This window comes from Orbicella faveolata, unplaced genomic scaffold, assembly GCF_042242905.1.
Source record: "Orbicella faveolata isolate gen_17 unplaced genomic scaffold, um_ofav_v1 contig_24, whole genome shotgun sequence".
Classification (NCBI taxonomy): domain Eukaryota; kingdom Metazoa; phylum Cnidaria; class Anthozoa; order Scleractinia; family Merulinidae; genus Orbicella; species Orbicella faveolata.
In genome coordinates this window covers 6940190-6964112 of record NW_028301552.1, presented here as the reverse complement: position 1 = coordinate 6964112, position 23923 = coordinate 6940190, and the positions used below count along the sequence as shown (strand labels likewise).

At 47.1% G+C, this 23923-nt stretch overlaps 5 protein-coding genes across 5 annotated transcripts; 3 read left to right on the top strand and 2 right to left on the bottom strand.

Annotated features, from left to right (window-relative positions):
* Positions 1–627: 627 nt before the first annotated feature.
* On the top strand, positions 628–2604 carry LOC149110143 (uncharacterized protein F54H12.2-like). The gene has a single exon (XM_089292206.1). It carries the CDS (start codon positions 1140–1142, stop codon positions 2520–2522), a length of 1383 nt encoding a protein of 460 aa, XP_089148332.1. The 5' UTR covers positions 628–1139; the 3' UTR covers positions 2523–2604.
* A 1757-nt stretch (positions 2605–4361) lies between these two features.
* LOC149110142 (uncharacterized) lies at positions 4362–5524 on the top strand. The gene has a single exon (XM_089292218.1). The coding sequence runs from the start codon at positions 4757–4759 to the stop codon at positions 5513–5515; it is 759 nt and encodes a 252-aa protein (XP_089148344.1). The 5' UTR covers positions 4362–4756; the 3' UTR covers positions 5516–5524.
* Positions 5525–9454: 3930 nt separating this feature from the next.
* On the bottom strand, positions 9455–10353 carry LOC149110141 (uncharacterized). The gene has a single exon (XM_089292215.1). It carries the CDS (start codon positions 10342–10344, stop codon positions 9478–9480), a length of 867 nt encoding a protein of 288 aa, XP_089148341.1. The 5' UTR covers positions 10345–10353; the 3' UTR covers positions 9455–9477.
* A 902-nt stretch (positions 10354–11255) lies between these two features.
* LOC149110140 (uncharacterized) lies at positions 11256–16600 on the top strand. Its single transcript, XM_089291576.1, has 3 exons — positions 11256–13636; positions 14861–15182; positions 15663–16600. Exons 1-3 carry the CDS (start codon positions 12255–12257, stop codon positions 16362–16364), a joined length of 2406 nt encoding a protein of 801 aa, XP_089147702.1. The 5' UTR covers positions 11256–12254; the 3' UTR covers positions 16365–16600.
* A 1115-nt stretch (positions 16601–17715) lies between these two features.
* Positions 17716–19337, bottom strand: LOC149110139 (uncharacterized). The gene has a single exon (XM_089292207.1). It carries the CDS (start codon positions 19138–19140, stop codon positions 17887–17889), a length of 1254 nt encoding a protein of 417 aa, XP_089148333.1. The 5' UTR covers positions 19141–19337; the 3' UTR covers positions 17716–17886.
* Between the last annotated feature and the right edge of the window lie 4586 nt (positions 19338–23923).

Here is a 23923-nt window from a genome sequence, read left to right as displayed (position 1 = left end):
TTTTTCACGCGACAACGCATCTTCAAGAACTCCGGACCCAAATTGGGAGCCAAATATGTCACGAATGATGGGAAGAGAGGCTACGTCAGGTTCAAGTGGGAAGGTGATGAACTGGTCACGGACAACAAAAGCACCTTTCGTCCGGTCACGCATTTCCCCGCGTTCCACGTCAATGTTGAACTGGCTTTAAAAATGGGATGGCTCAAAAAGAACGGCAGTGGTTACGAACTGGGACCTAACTTGCAGTTGGAACTTTTTGACGACGTCGTTCCGGACATTAGCGTCGTCGGGGACGTCCATGACAAGGACGGATCACCTGTCTTTTGGGGTGTCGTCACAGATAGGGGAGGAAATGGAGATTTTTTAAAACTCAGCATCTATTGCAATTGGCGTTTTCTAAACCTGAACAAAGCGTTCGAGGTGGTGGTGGGAAGCAGTTCGCGTTCCTTGTTCGTCTACTCTGACGTGTGTAGAAGTGGCGTGGTGGGAAATCAAGTCACGGATGTACTGAGAGAGGTCAACTTGATTCGAACAGGTGCGGGTGTCCAGTTTTCGAGCCTTACCACACTCAATATATTCCCGTGCGCAAAGACGTCATTGACATAATAGAGGTGCAGGTGGCTGAGACAACTGGAGAACTGGTGAGATTTGGACCTGGCAATACGATCGTGACGTTACACTTTAAGAAAGAATGATCGGGGGAACGTTGGTACGATTTCATCCCGATAAAATGAGACAATCCGGAGACGGATTCGGCATGGCTTGGAGAGGTGTCAAGAAACGAGGTCCCGGCATTCTCCGAGACTTTATCACCGAGGCGGCCACGGAAGGTCTGAAAGGTTTAAATTCGGGCGGCAAGGGAGGAAAGCCCAATTGGAGAGGTGGACTCGCCGGGGTCAAGAGAGGAGCGACACGAGCCGTGAAACGTAAAGCGACGCAAGAGATCAAACGGGCGTTGGCGAAAAAAGTGAGAAAAGATCTATTTGGAGTATGAATCCCATTTACTCGAGGCGCGTGAGACTTATACCGATACGACGAACGTATAAAGGCGGATCGATCTTCCCGTCCCGATCAAAACGCCCGAACTATCGTTGGGTGCAGTCGGCCCTGAGAAGGAGACGAAGACGACGACGTAGACGATGACGGACCTCGTTGCTCATGCCCGGTCGGCGGGGGTTCGTAACCCTCGTCTGAACATGTTCAGTACCCCTCCCACGGATGTCAGCATGTCGTCTCGACGGTTGGTGAGAATCAACCCGTTCAATACGGAGATCAATCCCGTGACCTTCCAAGTCGATCCTCAAGAAGACTTTATCGACTTGAACGAGAGTTTCTTCGAAGTGGAATTGACCATCAAGAAAACTGACAACACGAATCTACTGACAGCGGATATCATGGGACTCGTCAATAATCTGGCCCACACCCTCTGCAAACAGATCAATGTGAGATTGAATGGGACTCTCATCAGCCCCCAGACGGATACTTACCACCTCAAAGCTTACATCGAGACCCTGTTGAACCACGACCGAGACGACGGTGTATCGATCCTGACACCCAGCGGTTGGTACAATTGTCTCGGTGTACCCGACGACGGAGACGGGGATGAATTGACAGCCAATCAGCTGGATACGACTCACAACGATTATGGTGAATTACCCCAAGATCTCAAGAACCTAGTACAGGGTCGACTCCAGTTTCTAGACGGAAAAGCCGTGACCTTGAGGTTCAAACCTTTCCTGGAAGTGTTTCATCTCAGCAAATTACTGTTACCTGGTGTGCAGATCCAGATCGACATGTACTTCAATGCCCCAGCTCTGTGGACCGTACGATGGGGCGGTGCCAGTACTCTCAGACTGACTGAAGCCGACGTGAAAGTGAGATTGTTCCTGTCTCAAGTGAGAGTGACTCCCTCGGTGTACCGAGAGATCATGACCAGCCTGAAAGGTGGAAGAGTGGCCACTTACCCCACAGTGAGAGGTGAAATTCGCACTTACTCGCATCCCAACGACAACCGTCACTTTGAGTGCAGCAATCCTTTCCACAATAAGCTACCTAATCGGTTAGTGGTGTTGTTGATGAAACAAACTGCCTTCAACGGAACTGTGACGATCAATCCGTTCAATTTTGGAAGATTCAATATAGCTTCCATCAAACAATTGGTGAGAGGTGAAGAGTATCCCTACGAGACCCTAGAACTCCAACACGATGGGGACAGTAAAGATCAGAGAGGTTACTACAGATTCCTCCAAGCCTCAGGAGCTTTGTGCAGGGGAAAAGGAAACATGGTCCGGAAAGAGGATTGGGGGCACGACAAGAGATGCAACATGTTTGTATTTGACAACACAGCCAATGGATGTTTGGACAGTCCAGTGTTGAACCCCAAGCAAGAAGGTGAACTGCGTCTGGTGATCGATTTCGGAGCCAATCCGGGAGAAAACCTGACCATCTTGTTGTACGGCGAATTCGAGAACTTGCTGGAGATCAACGAGAACCGAGTCGTCATCTACGACGTGTACCAATGAGAAGAAAAAAATGGAGAAAGTAGCCTTGAATAATATACAATTGGATCATTTGGCACGGACGAATCCGTCCTTACGTTGTGTCTTTTACGGCACGGTCCCTTGCGATCGACTTCCCAGGTCACTCCCCCAAGAAGGACCGACCGCTTACATCGTGAACACGGACCCTCACGACAAACCGGGCGTGCATTGGATCGCTTTGTGGGCCGACAAGAACAAGTGCGAGATCCTGGACAGTTACGGTCTACCGTTGGACGCGTACGGAACCGCCGAACCGATCCAAGAATGGTTGGACCGTCATTTCAAGTACCAGATTCACAACGGCAGGAGTCTGCAGTCCCTGTTCAGCCAGAGTTGCGGCGGTTACGCCCTGATGTTCCTGATCGACCGAGCCGAAGGTCGTGACATGAACGAGTTCTTGAATCGTTTTAAGAAAAACGAGTTTGTGGAGAACGATCGTAAAGTAGGACACATGGTAGAACGTTTGATCGTGGACGAGTTGGCCTGGCGCAAGATTTGTAAAACCCCGTGTCACCAGGACACGTGCGGTTCCTCCAGAGGAGTGCGTCATTTGTTATAAAGTAAGCTGTTCGAAATAAAAAGTGTTCATTTTTGAGAGAACAAGGATGTTGCGTGGTGAGTGCATAAAAAGGTGCGACGGAAAATGAAATTGTTCATTACGGGTTTACTGACAAAACAAGACACAACATGGCTCTTCAGTTTCAAGGGCATAGACATTTGGACGACGTGATAGCCAGGTTAGAAAAACGCTATGGAAAAGCCGGTGGAAAGACGCCTCAACCCAGTGCAGCTCATTTCAAGAAAAACCAACCGCCAAAAAGACGACTCGATCTTAAAATACTTCAACCCGCCAGAAGACAAGTGTCTTTTCAACCGCCTGCTGTCCTTGACACCGGTGCATTACCAGCGACGGTGACCACCCGTAGGAAACGCAAGAGAGCGCCCACCATGCCGGGGCTTTCCGTGAAAGAAGATAGGAAAAGAAGAATGAAAAAGAGGCATTGGTACGAGGACAAGTTCGGAGATTTGAGTAAATTCGCCAAGAAACCTCGAAAAAAGAGATCGGCGCCTGCCAAGCGTCCCAAGAGAGCCGCTGCCAAGAGAGCCATGGCCAAGATCAAGAGGGGAAAAGCGTGGTACGCCAGGAAATTCCAGGTGGGGAAGTTCGCCAAGGGTCGCTCCAAGAAAGAACCCATCTGTTTCAATCGTAAGGTCACCCTATTGGGTCTGTTGAAACGCATCCCAGCCGTCAAGACCCCATTGGCCAAGTTGTTCAGATAAGAACGGAGCGTCTCGAGACCCTGGACCATTTCAAGCTCATGGAACGACGCAAAGCGTTTCAATTTCACACGCCGTCGAGTTTGTTGATAGCGGGTCCGTCGGGGTGCGGCAAGACGGTGTTCACTACCAAACTGCTCTTGGAGAACGGCGACTTGTTCCAACAGACACCGAAGAGTATTCATTACTGCTACGGATCGTGGCAAGACGGTTTCCAAAAGCTCAAGAAAGGTGGGGTCAAGTTTTACGAGGGCATCCCCGACAGCGAACAGTTACCCCGATGGTTTCCTGGAGGGGGTGTGTTGGTCTTGGACGATCTGATGGACGAGGGTGGTAACGACAAGCGCGTGTTGGATCTCTTCACCAAACATTCGCATCATAGGAACATCACGGTGATTTACTTGTGTCAGGATCTATTCCCTAACGGAAAATTCGCCAAGACCATTTCCCGAAACGCGCATTACATCGCGGCCTTCAAGAACCCTCGGGATCAGTTAGGGATACGAAATTTACTTCTGCAATCGTTTCCCACGCAATGGCAGGACGTGTTGGACACGTTTCGAAAGGTCACCGATCGACCTTACGGTTACATGCTATTGGATCTTCATCCAGCCAGTCAGGACGATCAACGCGTTCTCAGTCACGTATTAAAAGACGAAGGATTCGTACGATGCCATCAGTTTGCGGCACCGTCATGCTGAGGAGCGAAGTCGAGTGGTTTCCGCTGTTCATTCACCTGTGTAAAAACAGGCTCAAATACATCATGAATCCCCATGAGCTGGACTTCGAACCGATGAGACAGGTCACAGAATGCGAGAGTTACCGTCAAGTACGGTCCATCATAAACGCATATAATGGTGAAGGTTTCGATTATTTGGTTCATAAGCAACGAGAACTCGCCGAGAAGAAGATAGAAAGAGAGAGGGGAATGGATAAAAATGAGCTCTTATGGTAGTGACGATTTCAACCTATCGGCTCTGAACGATTATTCGCCTTTGGGGACACCGAATCGAACGAGTACTCCGATTCCGCCTGCAGCGGGTGTGGGTACGAGTCTGAACACTCCTCCTTCACCGCTATCGTCACTGCCGACACCGCCCCTGCCCAATGTCTCGACCGTCGGAGTAGGCACTCCTGGCTCGGGTGCATCACAGACCAACGTCACGGCGGGTGTCGGCAGTGCTGGATCCGTGTCGCGCTCCAACGTCACAGCGGGTGTTGGGGCACCCAGGATAACATCGGCCACACCTTTGGCACGCGCCGTTCGAGGAGGGAAACGACCGACACGCGTCCCGCGTCAAAATACACCGACGTCCTCCAGTGATTCCGGAAGCCGCAGAAGAAGTAGCGCTAGTGGTAGCGGTGGAAGAGGCAGAGGCAGAGGCAGAGGCAGAGGCAGAGGAGGAGGTGGAGGTGGAGGCGGAGGTGGAGGCGGAGGAGGTGGGGGCGGAAGTGGTGGTGACTCCACACCGCCTTCGTCGATTCGATCGGGTCGAGGAGGAAGAAGGAGGCGAGGAGACCGTGTTCTCGACCAAGCCCAGATGCAACAACAATTGGAAGAGATTTTACGCCAACAACAACAGACGGCCGCGGGTCATCGCATTGCGGGCATCACAACCACCAACACGATCACGACCACCTATAAAAACGGACAACGCCCTACCGTCACACGCAATTCGACCAGTGTACGTAACTGAGAACAACAACCATGAGAAGACGCCGTCGTCGACCGAAAAGGAGAAAGCAATGGGGCGGTGCTCTTGCGAATGCCTTGTCTGCGATGTTACCCATTGGTAAAGGGGCTGCCTTGGGATTGGCCAAAGCGTTGGGTGGCCGCGCCGTGAAAACAGGCATCCGAGCTGGAACCGCCGCTGCCATTGGTGGTGTGGGAGTGGGCGTGGGTCGCGGGATCCGAAGACTTGTGAGACTTAAGAAAAGACGACCCCCTCGCCGATGAAAAACCATTCGAATCAAGATGTTGAGGAGTGAAGTCGAGTGGTTCCCCTACTTTTTGCATCTATGCCGATGCTCTCGCTCCTACTGGGATGCGACCAGCATGGATCACGAAGACATGAAACGTATCGCGGACGAATGCGATAGTTACCGACAAGTCCGGGACATCCTGAACCAATCCATAGAAACCGCCTTCAAGGACGAGATCTGGGAATACGAGCAACAAGCTAAAAGGATCGAACGTCCCGACAGAAAGTCAGACTACGTTTGGCACTGGTTAGAGAAGAGTCATGAGTACTTCTGTATGTTTATTGGATGAACCTTTCAACACCGTGGTGGATCTGGATTCCCTGAAACGTTTGGACGTCTTGTACGCTTTCTACCACAAGTATTGGTGGTGTCGAAGGCAGATGTTCGGTTACTACAAATTGTGCAACGCCATTCTCAACGGACTGGCCTTACTGACGGTGGCCGTGAGTATCGTCTTGGGATCCGTGTGGAAAGATGGGTACACGGTGGTAGGATTGACGGCTTTTGCCACCTTACTGAAAGGATGGAACGATTTCAAGAAGTATTCGTTCAAGATGGACATGGCCCAATTCGCTTACACGACGTACGAAAAGACGCTGACAGAACTCAGGAACTACGCTTTGGGTGGCGTGGAGGAATTGGATGGGTTTTTGACCAAGATGCAAACGTTGGACGACGTGGTGACGGATTTTACATCTCCCACGTACGACCGATACGTTCGAGACTACGCCCTACGATTTCGACACGTGCCGCTATAAAAAATGACATCGCAGTCATCCTCTTCATTCAGAACCAACATGCCCAAGAGGTCAAGGAGAAAGAAAGCGTCTTCGAAAAGACGTAGAACCACTAAAAGAAGACGGTACCAAAGGGGAGAAGGGTTTGCCAGTGTGGTGGCGGGTTTACCCAAGGCGGCTTGGGGTATCACCAAAGGCATCGGAAGCCTGAGAGAAAGACAAGAACGGGCGCATACCAAAAGGATGATGGAACGGATGAGACGAGGTGAAAAAATTCCCCATAAGGGCGAAGAGTTCCGATGCTCCATCATGTGAAAATAAAAGGACGAGGATCGACGTCGTCAACCTCACTCGTCACCATGACAGCCCGAAGGAGGAGGAGGAGACGAAGAAGGAGACAGAAAGGGGGTGATTTGGCGAGTATGATGAGAGCAGCGGGTTTGGGTTCTTTGGCTGGACCCTTCGGTTTAATGAACAAACATGTGCATAAGAACAGGGGAAAGATCGAAAGAGTCTTACGTAGGATACCCTATCAAACCGCCTTCAAGCGTCGAGGAAAGCGATAAAAAGAGTACACCAATCCACTCGTGCGCATAAGTCCACGATGAAGCGGTTACGACGACAACGTCATTTCTTGACGCACGTCCTGAAAGAAGCCAATCGGAACAAACGTCAACGGATGTTGCAATTCGCCGACAAAGATCAGATCAACGCCATCAGCGAGATGGTTCTCAATTTGCTGAAAAAGAGGATCCCCATCAACGCAACGACTTATGGGAAACTGAAAAGACATAAAAAGGTTCTGCGCGAAGTGGGTAGACGCAAAAACTCTCTCAAGCGTCGAAGAGAACATCTCCTCACCCAAAACGGAGCGGGGTTCTGGAGCGGTTTGCACGGTTGTTTCAAAGCATGTTGTGTACGGTGAAAGGACGCGGCGAGGACGGTTACCCGCTGGAGGGGATCGACGTCATACCCAATTTACCGCCGAGAGAAGACGAGTCCAATACCGTTCCTAAACTCGTGCAGTTGTTGCAAGACGCCAATCGTCGCGAAGCCCGATGGAAAGACTCGTACGAGTTCTTGAACAAGAGGTACCACGACCTGTATCAAGAATACATGGCTTTAAAGTTCGGTGACTTCTGCCAAACCTGTCAAACGAAACGAGATACCACGCCGCCCGGTGGGTGCATCGAGTTGTGCAGGGAGTGCGGTAAAGGCAAGCGAACCGTTCAAAGTCTTGAACTCGAGTTGGAAAAGAAAGACGAATCCATACGGTACTGGCAAGACTGTTACGAGACGGCCTTGAGAGAATTGTCCGAGTTTCCTGACACGACTTTGAGTCAGGTATGAACGAAGTCATGATGGTACCCGTTCAAGAATTCAATCGTTTGCAAGATTATTACAAGGGGAAGATCAGCCAGAATGCCTTGTTGAACAAAGCCGGACGTCTGGCCGCCGAAGAACATCTCATCTTGAACGACAAACGCATCCCCGACAGCGTGGCCGTCAAGATGACCAAACCCATCGCCGCCGAGGAAGGTAAACTGGTGAAACGCATACGGACGGGTAAAAGCGGTCCCATCTCGTACCAGGGAACGACGGAACTCGAAGACATGGTCGACGCACCCGTCGAAACTCTGTTGAAACAGATCCTCAAGGGAGTCAACCAACCACCCGCAGCCCCCGTGATCATCCCACCCCCACCACTTTCCACGACAGGTCTGAAAAAGGAGCTGAAAACCACCAAACCATCCACGTCAGGTTTTAAAAAGGAGTGGAAATCTCACAAACCTCCCATTCCACCCAAACCAGTCACGTTAGGTAAAACTCCCATATCGTCCAAGAAAAAAGCACCCATCTCCGATAGAGCCAAACGTGTACTGAAATCACTCGGTATCGACTACGACGACGGTGGTTACAGTCCCAAAGGCAAGGCAAAGAAGTACAAGAAGGCCAAACCGACAGCCGCAGAAAAGTTACAAGCAGGGTGGGAAGATTTCGAGCCCTGGAGAAAGGGACTGGACTATGACTCGGATTAAGAAGAGGAAAAAGGCACCTCCATCCCCGAGGAGAAGTACCCGACGTCGTCGTCAACGAGGGTATGGGTTCGACATCCAGAAATGGTTGGGCAAGACCGGGATCGAGTTCCATTGGCCCGGTTATCAGTACATGGGACCTGGTACCAAACTGAAGAAACGTCTGGCGCGAGGAGACCCCGGGATCAACCGTCTGGACCGACTGGCCAAACAACACGACATTGACTATTCCAGGGCCAAGAACTTACAGGACAAATGGAACGCCGACACCAAGATGATCCAGGCCATTGACAAATTACCCGGACGTAAAACCATGACAGAACGCATTGTTAAGAAAATCATGCAGACCAAGAAACGTTGGAAATTGTAAAACTTTATTGTCGTTGTAATTAAAGTTACACACTTTGTTGTTTTTTCAAAAAAGAGTCTCTTTGTCTTTTCTTCAAGTCTCGCACGTCATGCCACTGTGGTACAGAGTATCCGAGGCATTCGATGTCACAAACAAACGTTCGAACCTTATTTGATCCCCGAACGTCGACGAAGAGATGAATAACAAACGAGACCTAATTCTGGAGGTGAATTCGAACACCAAGAAAGGGGTGTTGAAATAAAACATGCGATACACCTCCATGCGTATATGATCGTACGAAATGACATTTCAGGGAAAAAATACGGTACCGTGAATGTACATGGGACTTCGGAACTCCGAGGATCGTACAAAGGCCTCCACCTCGCGATAGTACTGGAACCACACCGTGACAGGAAGGGGATAAGGTAAATGATTCCACGATCGCGTCAAGGAATTGTGCGTCTCAAAGGGTTTTCCATGGTCTCTCATATAGGTAAAGGCGTCGTGAATCATTCTGCGATGAGTGTCCACTGTAAAAATGAAAAAAGACAGTGTCAGGTCCATAGTCCGTCCTCGTGGTAAAACGAGGGACCACCGGGAAAGGGTAAGAGACACAGCTCTCGAATCTCAATATCCCTTTGTCCCTCCACGCGCCTGAAGTAGAGTCTGAACCTTTGAATTCGGATCAGGTTATACGTATAGTAAGGAGTGTTGTAAATGAACAGACGGTACAGATAACTTCTAATCTCTCGGGTCGGTTCCACGGGGAGACGCACACAACCGTGAATGTACAGGTCTCGATCCCGATACAGAGTCACGAAGTTTCCGATAAAGGTATAATAACGTATCCAAATGCTAGGGTCGATGGAATACGGCAAATCATTCCACAGGTACGAGCCCTCGTGATGACAGTGATAAGGTCTACCCTCACTGCGATATCGCTCCAACTCTCGAGCCATTCTAACTAAACGACCATTCGCACCTGCCGTTAACGGGGGCTCCTCATCGTTATCCTCTTCCTCCATTTCCTCGTCGGTTTCCAACACGACCTCAGGCTGAGTATCGTCGATCACGCGTCGGCAGTTGCCGCAGGTCAGAACCCGTCTCTCCATCTCCTGGTAGCATCGCCGATGCATGAACACGCCGCAGCAAGGAGTGCGTTGGCACGATGCCAGAGAATCAATGTGAATGTCTCTCTGACAAATAAAACACACTTGTTGAATCGGTGTTTCTTCGGGTATCTGACCCCGAAGGCGACGACTGCGTCTCGGTGGTTCGTCGTCATCGTGTGATCGGGCACGACGCCGACGACGTACTCGTCTCGGTGATCCTTCGGGAGACTGACTTCGAGTTCGGCGGCGACTGACGTGCCCGGATTCAGTCTCCAGCACCAAAAAAACCGAAAAATGCCAAATGCGCATCTCGCTTTATGCCCATCGTGCACCAATCAAACGAAAAAAGCCGACATCACGTGTACAGGGCAGACCAGGGGGATAGGGGGTATCCCCCCTCCCGGTCGGAGACTGGGTCCGGGTCGAGTGCAACCTGGGATCCAATTTTACCGTAAGTATAAAAAGATCGGTTCGAACCGTTCACGGCACTCTGAGTTTTTGACTTGTATCGAGCGCTGGAAAAAATCATGGCACAAGAGCTGACCGACGAGGAGATGAACCAACAGATGGATCAACATGAAGAAGCAGTGAGTATAACATGCACCCTATGTAAGAAAGTCATCCTTAGAACCGAAACCTGCGCTCGTACCAAGTGCTGTCGTTACTACGTGCATTACGATTGCTTCGTCAGGGCACTCGATGATCAGTTGATGAACAAGGGGGTGACCCACGAGAAGTTGTACTGCACGATCTGTCACACACCGTGTTATCTAAACGCGTTCGTGGCTTCCCTGGACAACTGACCATGGAACTGAGACTCGTCGTTGCATCCTTTACCCTAGAGTTCTACCTCCGTTTGGACTTGAGATTTTGTTTCGTTGTGTTTTGCGGTTACAAATTCTCACGGCATCTTTGTCACGCCTTGTTCATCACCTTCTTTTCATAGAGTTACTGGGATTGGTTGCCGCCCGAGATCCAAGTGTACATAATCTCACTCGCGGAGTCGCAACTTACCCGTGAATGGATAATGGAAGTCGAAAGAGAAATGAGACTCTCCCAATGGTTGGAGAGACCGAGACCCGTCCCGTTCAAGCAACTCATGATTGATACCCTACCTCTCATTTCCGATTACAGAGCCAGTGGGATTGTCTCCCACCTGAGATACAGACCTATATCGTTCGACTCCGGGAGTCCCAGTCCCTCATCGAGAGACGCGAACGTGAATCGTGGAGAGAGCTTTGTAACGAGATACGAACCTTTGCTAAGGTCCAAGCTAGATGGGGACTAGGGGCACTCCAAGTCAAACTAGAGACATGTAAACTGAAGCATTGCCCTCAAGCCCTGGTTCCAGGGACACATCAAAAAAAGCATATGATCGTGTCGGGTTTCTACAGAGACGCCCAAAATGTCAAGCGAAAAATATTTTTAGGATACAGTTTTAACGGTGTTTACTACCGCATCGATGACGTCAAGAGACTTTCACTCTTTTAGAGTCACTGGGATCGACTACCTCCTGAACTACAGGACTACATCATGCGTCTAGCCAGGAATCAAATCCTATTCGAGCGAAGAAGAAGAAAAAATTCACGACGTCTTCTCAAGGAAATAATAGAATACGGCAAACTGAAAGAACAATGGGGCATAGGGCACATTAAGATAGTTCAATGTCGAGAAGGTGATTGCAGATATATGAAAATATACGGATGTTACATTGACATTGACGATAAACCCAAAAAAACGTTTTTATCCGACTCTTACAAAGAGGCTAAGAGACGCGCCCCCATAGAAAAGACTTTCCTCTACCCTGATCGCTCCACTAAGTATGCTCATAATAGGTGGTTAAGAAAGCGTTCCCACTCTCTTACAGAGTCACTGGGATAGGCTACCAGAAGAACTAAAGTGTTGCGTGATTGACTTAGCAACCTGGCAGTGTATACGCGATCGAAGGAACAATATACCATTGAGTCGACTTCACAGAAGAATCTTGGATTATGCCGAACTGAAAAGACAATGGGGCTACGGCCACATACAAATCAAAAAACAGAAATATACAATGAAATCAAATTACGGAGGTAGATCTTATTTCACGGCTTTCTATGGTTATTACATCAATCTTAGTAACAGGAAAAAGAAAGTCTATCTAGGATACACTTTCAGAAACGTGTTCCATAACTTAGAACGTAAAAAAGCGTCCCTGTTCGGTCCTTTCGAGGACGCTGATGTTGATGTTGAATAAAAAAGCGCTGTTAGTAACATTTGTCTCATTCATGTCTTCACAGAACAGACGGACCCACGACGGAGTCTTCCCCTTCGACGATGACGACGACTGGATCTTCGATCCGGCTCTCGACCGAGTGATGATCCAAACCGGAGGTGGTGGTACAAGACCCCTCCTAGAATTTGAATTAAGACCCGTGGGCGCTCGACGTAACTGGAGAAACGTCCTCAACAAACAACGGTACGAAGCCACGCTCAGACAACACAGAGACGTGACTCCCAGGGACAATCTAGGCCAAGAATTGACTCAGGCCCTTCAACGATCCATCGAGCAACAAATCGCTCAGGATCCTACCATGACACCAGACTCCACGGTCCATTTCACCATGCAGTCCAGTGCCTTCACGCACGCCTTTCAATCCACCACCTTCACCGTGCGAGAATTCGAAGAAGGGAGTGAAAGACTAGACACTTATCTCCAGTCTCTCGCGGCCAAACTCAACTCCAATGAAGAATTCACTCCCGACGACACGTTCACCCTGGAAACCACTTTCATACGCACCCCCGGTCGCGGGCGCGGGAACGGAAAACGATACAAACCGAGTTGTGCCGTCGTACGGGGAATCGTCAAACGGTCGCGCGTGACCATCCAAAACAAAGACAATCTCTGCTGCGCTCGCGCCATCGTCACCATGAAAGCCCTGGTAGATGCGAACGGGAATACACGTGACCAAGATTACCACAATCTCAAACAGGGGCGACCCGTCCAAGAGCGATTGGCCAAAGAACTCCACCGTCTAGCCCACGTCCCCGAAGGACCTTGCGGCATTCCCGAACTGCAGCAGTTTCAGGCCGCGCTACCTGGGTACCAACTCAAAGTCCTTTCCATCGATCCGCCCCACATGCTCATCTACGCGGGACCCGTACCCTCGGACAAGATCATCCGTCTCATCAAAGAAGACAGTCACTACGACGGATGTAACTCGTTCAGCGGGTTCCTAAGCAAATCCTACTTCTGCGACGAATGCAATCGAGGCTACGATCACGATGACTTTAAAAATCATTCCTGTCACGGTAAATGGTGTACCGCCTGCAAACGAAAGGACTGCCCCGATTTCCTCGAAGCCAAACGACCCCTAGCACGTGGCAAGTTTCCTGCACACACCTCCATCTGCCGATTGTGTCACAGAAAATTCTTCGGAGCCCAATGCTACAACTACCACCTGCAACGGCGGAGTCTCAGCATCCCATCCATCTGCGACACTTACAAAAAGTGTCCAGACTGTTTCCACGTCTACGAACCTAAACACAGGACTGGACGAGGAGGTGACCGCCGTACCCCCGATCACAAGTGCGGATGGGGCGAATGCCACATCTGCGAAAAGCAAGTCTTTCTCCAAACGCACCGATGTTACATCCAACGCATCCCCGAAGACGAAGACGAACCCAAAAAGAAACGCGTGTCGCGCGACGAAGTCAAAGGTCGACCCTTCGAAGAACCCGAACCCGATGATCCAGACACACGCGTCTGGGTAGCCAAAGATCCGCCCCTTCAAGTATACTGCGACTACGAAGCCATCACCGACGCCGAAGGGAATCAGACACCCATTCTACTCTGCCTAGAAGACGATGAAGAGGATCAATTCTGCTCCTTCTACGGTCCCAACTGCACCGCTGACATGTTCGACCACCTCGAATCACTCGCCGTCGACGTGGACGGTGACGATCGGGACGTCATCGTCCTCTTTCACAATCTCAAAGGCTACGACGGGATGTTCATCTTGCAACACTGTTACGCCACGCATCGAGAAGTCACGGATCAGATCACCGTAGGCACCAAGATACTGTCCCTAAAATCCGACAGACTAACTTTCAAAGATTCCCTTTGCTTTCTCCCGTTCCCGCTGGCTAACTTTCCCGCCACCTTCGGAATCCACGAACTGTGCAAAGGATTCTTCCCGCACAAATTCAACACTCTAGAAAATCAAGAGTACGAAGGACCCATGCCACCGCGAGACATGTACGATCCCGACGGCATGTCCGCCAAAAAGAAAACCGAATTCGAACAGTGGTACCAAGAGAAAGTCAACGACAACTACCATTTCGTACTAAGGCAAGAAATGGAAGCTTACTGCGAGTCGGATGTCAAACTCCTCAAAGCGGGCTGTCAAAAGTTCCGACAAGAATTCAAACAAAAAGCCGACTTTGACCCCATGGAGAAATGCGTCACCATCGCCTCCGCCTGCAACCGATTCTGGCGCAAGAAACTCGTTCCGATCAACACCATCGCCTCCAGACCGCCTCGAGGATGGCACGGCGCACGATCCAAAGCCCTGAAATGGCTAGCCTGGCAAGAACACTTGTTGCAACACACAGACCAAGGCGATCGTATCCGTACCGTGCGAAACGGAGGTGAAGTCCGACTAGCCAATCATCTCGTGGACGGATACGATCCAACCACTCGAACCGTCTACGAATTCCACGGATGTCTATGGCACGGATGTCCTCGCTGTTTCCCTCTAAAACGAGACCGATATCCCATCTGTCACACCGATCGCACTCTACACGAAGTCTACGAGTCCGCACTCCGCAAACACGACCTTCTCAGTCACCAAGGCTACCAGCTCTGCGTCAAGTGGGAATGCGACTGGGACCTGGAGGTCAAAACCGACCCAGATCTCCGCCAGTTTCTAGACATGTTCGAAATCGTCCACCCCCTAGAACCACGAGAAGCCTTCTTCGGAGGGCGCACGAACGCCGTCAAACTACATCACGTGACCGACGTGACCCAAGGAGAACAAACCAAGTACGTCGACGTGACGTCGCTCTACCCATGGGCCAACAAGGAAGGCGAATACCCCATAGGACACCCACAAGTCATCGTCAACCCACAAGATCAAGACATCCATCACTACTTCGGTATGGCCAAAGTAGACATACTACCGCCTCACGAACTATACCATCCCGTTCTACCTTTTCGGCACAGGGGTAAACTCACCTTCCCACTCTGTCACTCGTGCGTGGAACACGAAATGACCAAACCCCTCCTAGAGAAATCGCATCACTGCCCTCACACGGCCGAGCAACGCACGCTACGAGGGACCTGGTGCACACCCGAAATCCAGAAAGCCGTTGCCGTGGGATACACGCCCAACAAAATACACGAAGTCCACCATTTCCCGCCAGAACAACGCCGTAAAGGACTCTTCGCCAATTACGTGAATACCTGGCTAAAAATCAAACAGGAATCCGCTGGCTACCCGAACTGGTGTCACACCCCCGAAGACAAGACACGGTACGTACAACAATACCGACAGAAAGAGGGCATCGCTCTCGATCCGGCCATGAACCAGAAAAATCCAGGACGCAAAGCCACCGCCAAACTCATGCTCAACTCTTTCTGGGGCAAGTTCGGCGAAAATCTACACAAACCCACTACCCAAGTCGTCCGCAACGCCGCGCAACTCTTCGAACTCGTTTCCAATCCCCTCAATGACATACGACAAGTCAGAATCGCCAACGACGAAGCCCTAGAAGTCGTCCACACCGAACTCAAAGACAATCAACCCGATAACGGACGAATCAACATCTTCGTCGCCGCTTTCACCACCTGTTGGGCTCGGCTCAAATTATACAGCTACCTGGAACAGTTAAAGCAACAAGTTCTCTACTTTGACACCGACTCCGTCATCTACTCGCACAAACCAGGTCAATACGACGTTCCGCTAGGCGATTACCTGGGAGAGATGACCAACGAACTCGCCGACGGCGATTTCATCGTCGATTTCACCGCCGCTGGACCCAAAAATTACGGTTACAGAACCCACCAAGGCAAAGTCTGCTGCAAAGTCCGAGGCTTCTCACTCAATGTACGAGGATCACGCCAACTCAATTACGACGTCATGAGACAAAATCTACTCGACGAACTCACACAACCTCTCGAGGAACGACGCAACATCCACGTCGTCAACCCCAACTTCTTCTGGAGAAACCCAGCCACCAAACATCTCAGAGTCATCACACGGACTAAACGATACGGACTCGTCTTCGACAAACGCGTCGTAGACACGAACACTTTCATGTCGTTTCCATACGGATACACACCGTTGTAATTTTTTACTTCCTGTAAATCAATAAAAATCAATTTTGAAACTCACTTCCGGTCTATCGCCTTATTTGGGAATGCACGTGACAACCTCGATTTCATGTTGTCCTATCTGCGCATGCGCCATTTCGAGCAAAGGGGCCATCTTGGATTTACAAATTTTAAGAGAATGTATGGGAAAATCTTGGTCACGTGGTATCATCCCTGCACGCTGATTGGTTACGGCCCAAACAAGCGTATATTACTACTTAAGTGCAGTTTCATTTATTTATTAAACCAGTTAAAGACTTTTGAACAAATGTTCTGTTTTACTCTTAATAAAATCTTAATAGCCTTGTTTTCATAAGCATGCTTTCTGTTCGATAGCAACAACTTAAACCAAAGATTTGCCGGAGCAGTACCCGTAACGATTAACCAGCCACAAACGCCTTTCCGCAGTGGACAACTCTTTCATTTCCCACCACACAGCCAGACCTTTTACCGTCCTGCTGCATTTCAACCGAGCGACAGTCCACCACAAAGCAACAACAGCTCCCTAGTATCGCGAACCCCATCACCAGGGCCTGAGACTTCATCCGCTAACTCAAGCCGGGTCAGTAAAACAAGTTCCGAAGGCAAAAAGAAGACCAAATTAAAGGCGTCTGACTGGACAGAAGACGAAACTCGTGAGATGCTGGCAGTATGGGGGCCACGGTACAGCAAGCTACGCAGTGCGTCCAACAAAGAAAGGATTAAGATATGGAATGAAATTTTTATCGCATACAAGGAAAGCTGTCCTGACAGCGAAAGAACTTTGCCGCAGGTAAAGAAACGCCAGCAAAATCTCGAGTACGAGTATAAGCTTTTAAAGCAACGCTCTCAGTCGACCGGCGAAGTGGGGTTTAAGAAAATCAAAGAGGGGTTTCCATACTTCGACTTTTTCGACGACGTGATGGGTCATCGCGATAGCGTTGACCCATCCAAAATGGCACTCGAAGGCTCTTCCACGTTTGCCTTCGAAGAAGGCAGCAGCACATCACTCTCTCCACAAGGAAGCGTGGCCGACACAGAAAACATGGAAAATGAATTCGAAACTGCGACGCCCAATGAAGGAGTGAAACGAAAGGCAACTGATAAGCCAGCGAAATCTGGCAGCAAAGGAAAGAAGAGACGTGATGAGCAAACAGCGACGTCTGAGTGGCAGACAAGTTTTCTACAACTTATGGAACGAAGCATAGAGCAAGATAACATACGATTTGAACGTTCCACAGAAATGCTTCGGGAATCACAGAGGAATCAGTTGGAACAAACAAATGCAATTCTCGCAGGGTTTAAGGACATTTTCAAAGATTTGGTATCAAAGTAAATCAGTGCACATATTTGATGTTCTAAAAAGGAGACAGTTGTATTAATTCTAATTATATATATATTTGTTACTGTTCTGCTGTTTTGTTGTTGCCTGTATCGGCAAGTTTATATGTTTATATGACATTTTGGTGCTACACATAGCATTCGTTAACAAATAAAACCTGCAGTTGGAAAATGTAGTGTTACAAGTTATCCCGCACAAAGTCTTTTAAAGCATCTCTCACATCGTTGCCAGTTTCAAATAGAAGTCTGCCTTCATCTTCATCGTCTGAGTCATCATCGGAGTCGCAGCCATCATCATATAGATCACCTCTCTCAATGCAAATGTTATGCAAAACACATGACGCAACAACAGTTTTCGTAAGGGTTGTCGTTTTCTGCTCAATTTTTTTCATAACAATTCGCCACCGTGATTTTAACATGCCAAATGCACGCTCGACTACGCATCGTAGGGCACTGAATTTTTTGTTGAATTTTTTTTGTTCAGGAGTTAAGTGCCCCCTGTCTGAGTAAGGTTTCATGAGCCAGCTGGTAAGGGGATATGCACTGTCTCCAGCGAGAAGAGGGCCGATTTCTACTCCATTTATATTCCTCGTCGGGCCAGCAAGAATTTGCTCATTTTGTGCCAAATCGTATAGTCCACTTAGTCTAAGGACGCGAGCATCGTGTATGCTGCCTGGATAACCAACGGTAGCATGGATGAATTTCAGGTTAGAATCAACTATAGCTTGAAGGTTCACACTATAATGCTGCTTACGATTATAGTAATCCTCGTGATTTCGTGGTGGAGCATTTATCTCTATGTGGCAACCATCTATGGCTCCGACAATTTGAGGTATGCCATACATCTCTTCGAACTCGTCAACCTTTTCTGTAATTTCCTGCCTTGTCAAGGGAAATTTTATGAATTGATCCTTCCTACGAAGAAGAGCGCGCTCGAATTCACTACAAATGCATTTCGCTGTTGACTTTCCGCATCCAAATTGTAACCCACAGCTTCTATAACTGTTGCCGGTTGCAAGTCGCCATAATGCTAAACCAACTCTTTCTTCTACACTAATTGGCACTCGCATCCGCGTGTGTTGTTTTTGTATATCTGCTCTTATTAGGTCACATAGGTATTCAAATGTTGCGTGAGTGATACGAAAATGTTCCTTCCAAAGAAAATGCAGTGCTGGATTAGCTATAAGAAGGCGAAACCAGTTCTGTGGTCTAGGCCAAACCCAAGCTCTTCTTTTCAGTTGTGGTCTTTGTTGTTGTGAGTGCCCTGCCATATAAATAAGCAACATCCGACGGTTTCGCCGGCTAATTCTAAAGGCTTCCTCCATTAAAGCGAAGCAATACATTTGTTGAAGCATGAAAGACCGCTGTCGCAAAAGTAGGAAAGCAAAAATCAAAATAAGGGACGCTATTCGAACGTTTCGAGGTCGCGGCATAATGAAGCTTTGAGTGTCTTGACTACATTTGCTTTGGCGGGTTTTACCGCGTAGTTTGATTGACAAGCGATTCCGCAAGTAGCATACTTTGCAATTTAGTATGAACGCTTATCTTTAAAAGTTAGCACCGCCAGTCTCAAGTTCACTTGAGTTTTTATCGTACTTAAGGCCTACTTGGGCCCTAGTATGAACTTACCTAGTATGTTAAAATTTTCAAGCTGCCAGGGGCTCCTGCAATTTTGAGAGAATTTTTAATTATCACTAATGTGGTGTAAATCTTGAATTGCATTGGTATTTAACAATGTATTGTAATGAAATTGATATAGTGATTGTACGAGCTATGATGCGCATGCTAAGATGTATAACGGTTGTATTTGAATGTATACTCGCAAGAGTTCTAAGACTAAGAGACGGTTATATGGCGAGTACGGGATGCGCAATGTACTCGTAATACAGGGTATATACGGGACTCACGTTATGTAGTGGCCTGTGTGTGTTAGTAGACTTGCCATGTACAAGTAAGCTAAACGTTGAGAGTCGAGTAATTAAACCGTCGACTATTGGACTCCTTGACTGGAAGTTGTTGTCGCCCGCGCGCGTTACAGTATGATTACCTATACTTATCGGTAATTGCTAGTAGTTTGAAAGTGCACTGCAGTTATACATAGCAACCAATATGAGACACTCCATGTTCATATGTTTTCTGTAGCGACATCATCACTCTGGAATGCACAATGTCCATTTATATAGCTACAGTAGTCAGGAAGGATCATATGTACTTAAGGCATCTTTGGTTGAATGTTGATCGATGCCCTCGATCGAGACCTCGATCGACATTCAGTTAACACCTAATCAACATCTCAGTTGACAGTTGCTCGAGAGTCAACTAATTTTTGCCAACATTCCATCAAGTGACACTCGACCGACTATCGCCCGACTGTCAGTCAGCTGTCGATCGAGTTTGATCGAGACGTTGATCACATATTGACTGAGTGTCAGCCATGTATCGATCGAGGATTGATTGATGGTATCAATCGACACTCGACTGCAGATGCCATCAGTACACCTGATCCGTCAGGAAAAAGTTGGGATCTCCAACTGTGATTGAACTAATAAGAGGTCTTCATGAGAAACAGCCTTTCAGTTAATAAGAAAAATAACAATAACAATAATAATAATAATAATGTTGATGATGATGATAATAATAATAATAATAATAATAGCTATTTATATAACACTTTTTCCATAAATGTCCAAAAGTCCTTTAGTAGTAAAACAAAATTATAAAACCTCAGACAAAATTTGCAAGTTCATCACTGGTATAAAAATTAAAAGTTCTCATTCTAAGTTTTCGAAGTGTTAGATTATTGTTACGGCTGATTCCCTTTAAGAGACAGAGTTTTTCTTTCTGAAAGGCATTACTTAATGTACCAGCAGGCACTTTATTTATCAGCATATAAAATTATATTGATTAATTTCTCTAGCTGAATGTTTGAATTCCAATGTGTATTTGGTAGAGCAGGATGTTCCTGGACTCCAGGTGTGCTTGCCTTTATATTTATTGCTGGTTACATCATGCCAGTGTGAGGCTGTGCACTCCTTCTACAATATTCCGAGGGGGCTATTTTACTTACTATTTTACATGTTATCAGTGGTATAACTTCTGACCCAGGGACTACTCTCCTCTTACTACTCAAGAACATTTTATAGGCCTAATTTTTGCTCAAGTCCTCCTCCCTGCTATTGTTCAATCAAGAAAGTCTCCTCTTTTTACCAAAGACAAAGCCCATCTTCACTTTAAAATCCTCCCACACACACGTTTTGAGCACTTCTGTATCTGTCAGAGGTCATTGCTATCATTTACAAGTGCCAGTTGCTTTGCTCAAATATGTTACAGCTCAAAGTAATCATCTTTTAAATTCCTCTTTCCCACATTTGTTTCAACTCTAGTCTTTCTGCACTCCTCTTGGGTTTATTTTTTGGATGTTGTTTCAAGAGAAACCTTTTGGCTGGCATCCTTACCTCCAGACAAGCTCATGGTTCAGTATCACTTCATTAATTATGATGATTCCAGCTGCTTTCATTTACAACACAGGTTGAGTAGTCATTCAAGTACAATATTCTATCATAATTTTTAGCGGAGCTTGTGCACAAAACCCATCAATCTAAACAATTTTGGTTGTCATGCGACTGTCTGTACGTACGTCTGTCAGTATGTCCATACGTCTGTACACCAAGCCCAATACCAGAAAATATAAGATCATAAGTAGCACCATTACCAATTACATCTTTAATATTAGACATCCATGTTATGGTTAATTGACAGCTGTCAAAACAAGGTATCTGCTGTGCTGTAGTAAGTTTTATATTGTGTTTGCCTTATGTAGAATGCCAGAGAGAGGAAGAGAAGTCACTTCACCAACAGATCCTGAAAGATGTCTTGGCAATAGATGGATTGTAACTGTACTGCTGTAAAGAAATATCAGTTCTGACAACGTTTATAACCTATAGTGTGTACCTATTTGGTTTTTTTAGATCAAAATGGTTGACAATCTGGATTTTACTTTGTAGTTACGTTGTCTGCAGTGTTATTATTTTAATAATACTTTAATCTACCAACACACATGTATACACTGCACAATGCAGACCTATTTTTGTTAAAAATAACTTTTAGTATTGCCCCCATCGTGCATTGTATCGTAATCATACTATCGATATGTTATGTTGAAAAGCACAATGGCAAATTCTTTGTGAGGAGATATTTTTAGACTGACCTTTTGCAAAGCTCTAAAAATACTAAAATGTGACTTAGTGCAATGAAAATTGTAATTAAATATAGGCTATTGACCAAGCAGAAGATCATGAAATAGTTACAATAATTTGAAACAGAGTGCAATTCATCACATTCGTTCAGTGGTTTTCCGAATGTTTTTATGTTAAAATAGTTATAAAATGTCGGAAAGACCAAAAAATAGAGATAAGAACCACAAAATACCTACAGTAAAGACTATTTAAAAACTAGATGAAAAATATGGCTATATAAAATACAGTGAAAATGGAGACAGTGGCCATTATGACCAGCTATCTTGACCTTACAAGCTTGGTCTGCACACTAAAGGATTCATTATAATTATACCATATAGGACACTATTTTCTTCTGGGATACAGTGGGTTATCCTAAAAGTGTGCAAAATAACCTCATCTCGCATGCTCAAGGTAGCCAATCACAGAGCAGGAGCTAGTTTAGCTTGCCCTCGCAAAGTTGACAAATAAGTTAAGGTTACAGATAAAGATGCATCTATATATTTATGTATTTATTTACAGCAGTATTCAATACAAAGCAATAAATTATACAGAAATAATAAATTACAAATTTTACACACATGTGCATTGTAGGTACTCTGCAGATCAAATAGAGACTGTTTTTACAAAATATGTATTAGAATTGCTTCTATATAAAACTTACACGATTTTAAAATATGTACAGTACTTTTCATTCATGAGGAAATAAAATGTACAATGGCGTAAATCTTCAACTGATACTGCATTTCTAAGATCCTGTTTCAGCCGGCCCATTTACGTTGACCTTCGGTTTATTTAAGGATTGAATCCAAACATTCTTAGACTCGACTACCAGCCGCTGTTTCGGAAAAGAGCCCCACCCCCCAGTCTCCAGCGTCTTGTTTCGGGAAGCAACGCGACTGAGCCCAGTTTCCATCGGGTTTCGATGCCAGAGACTCTCAGGCTCGGTCAGCGGACAGCGGTCGCGTCGGCTCGAGATTGGACTGGACCCCAGAGAGCGGGACAGAGAGCGGCGAAATTCAAGCCCGTTGCTAAGCCATTCTTAGCTCAGTTCAGTGATTCTCTTCGGCTACCTTACTCTATTTAGGGGCGAATTAACCGATTGTCTGGAGAAGGGATGTAATCCCTGTATAGAGTGAGGTAACGAAAGTTCAGAAGCTGAACTATACCATTCTTGCAAATACCTATAATTAAAATGATAAGGTCGCCCCCTCCATTCAGGGTCCGAACGCGAAAGCTAAACAAATGATCACAGGAATTATGTGCGGAATTTTACGGTAATAAAACAATTTCCGTGATACTTGTTTTCAAGAACTGTGGACTTAAGCTCAGAGAAAATTACGTTCAGTGCGCTAAAGGAAAGATATCCTGGGATCGAGGTTACTACTGAAGAGTTCTCTAAGACGCACACGTAATAAAAGAGGATTATTCCCCAGGGGGGGGAGCTCCTATATAAAAAGGACGGGGTTGTTCGTCGGAAATTTTGAAAAGAAACCCTAAGAGGTACCAAGATGTTGTTTTGATGGTGTGGCTTGAAATGGGGATTAGCTTACTTTTTGCCCAAGCCTCGGAACCTAGTTAGAATGATTGGTCACTTTGCACTTTGCAACAAAGACCAGCCAAAGAAATTGAATGTCAGTAATCCTTATCGATAGCCGAGATATAGGTCCGGGGGATACTCTGTAAATCTTTGATCCTTACCCTATACCAGACCATAATTACCTTGATTTTGCACCCCTATTCTAGACTTGGCACTTAAAACCCCTACCCTGTCCCAGACTAGCTATTTTACATGCAGAAACTTTATCACTACATCGTAACCCAACATAGGTCCTAGTTTCAATTCTATTATATAGAACCCCGGGTAAAGAACTCTGTTCCGAGACTGAATTATTTATACACTGGCCACTTTCCCAGTCAGTTATACCTTATTCCAGTCCAAACTGTCTGATTTCTATACCCTATCCCAGACGAGACCACC

Bases quoted from the DNA above. Each gene is read 5' to 3' on its own strand.
- LOC149110143 (XM_089292206.1), top strand. From the start codon at position 1,140: ATGACGGACCTCGTTGCTCATGCCCGGTCGGCGGGGGTTCGTAACCCT.
- LOC149110142 (XM_089292218.1), top strand. From the start codon at position 4,757: ATGAGCTCTTATGGTAGTGACGATTTCAACCTATCGGCTCTGAACGAT.
- LOC149110141 (XM_089292215.1), bottom strand. From the start codon at position 10,344: ATGCGCATTTGGCATTTTTCGGTTTTTTTGGTGCTGGAGACTGAATCC.
- LOC149110140 (XM_089291576.1), top strand. From the start codon at position 12,255: ATGTTGATGTTGAATAAAAAAGCGCTGTTAGTAACATTTGTCTCATTC. The intron at 13,637-14,860 runs GCAAGTCTTTCT...CGACCTTCTCAG, and splicing joins GAATGCCACATCTGCGAAAA to TCACCAAGGCTACCAGCTCT. The intron at 15,183-15,662 runs GTAGACATACTA...TTCTGGGGCAAG, and splicing joins ACTACTTCGGTATGGCCAAA to TTCGGCGAAAATCTACACAA.
- LOC149110139 (XM_089292207.1), bottom strand. From the start codon at position 19,140: ATGCCGCGACCTCGAAACGTTCGAATAGCGTCCCTTATTTTGATTTTT.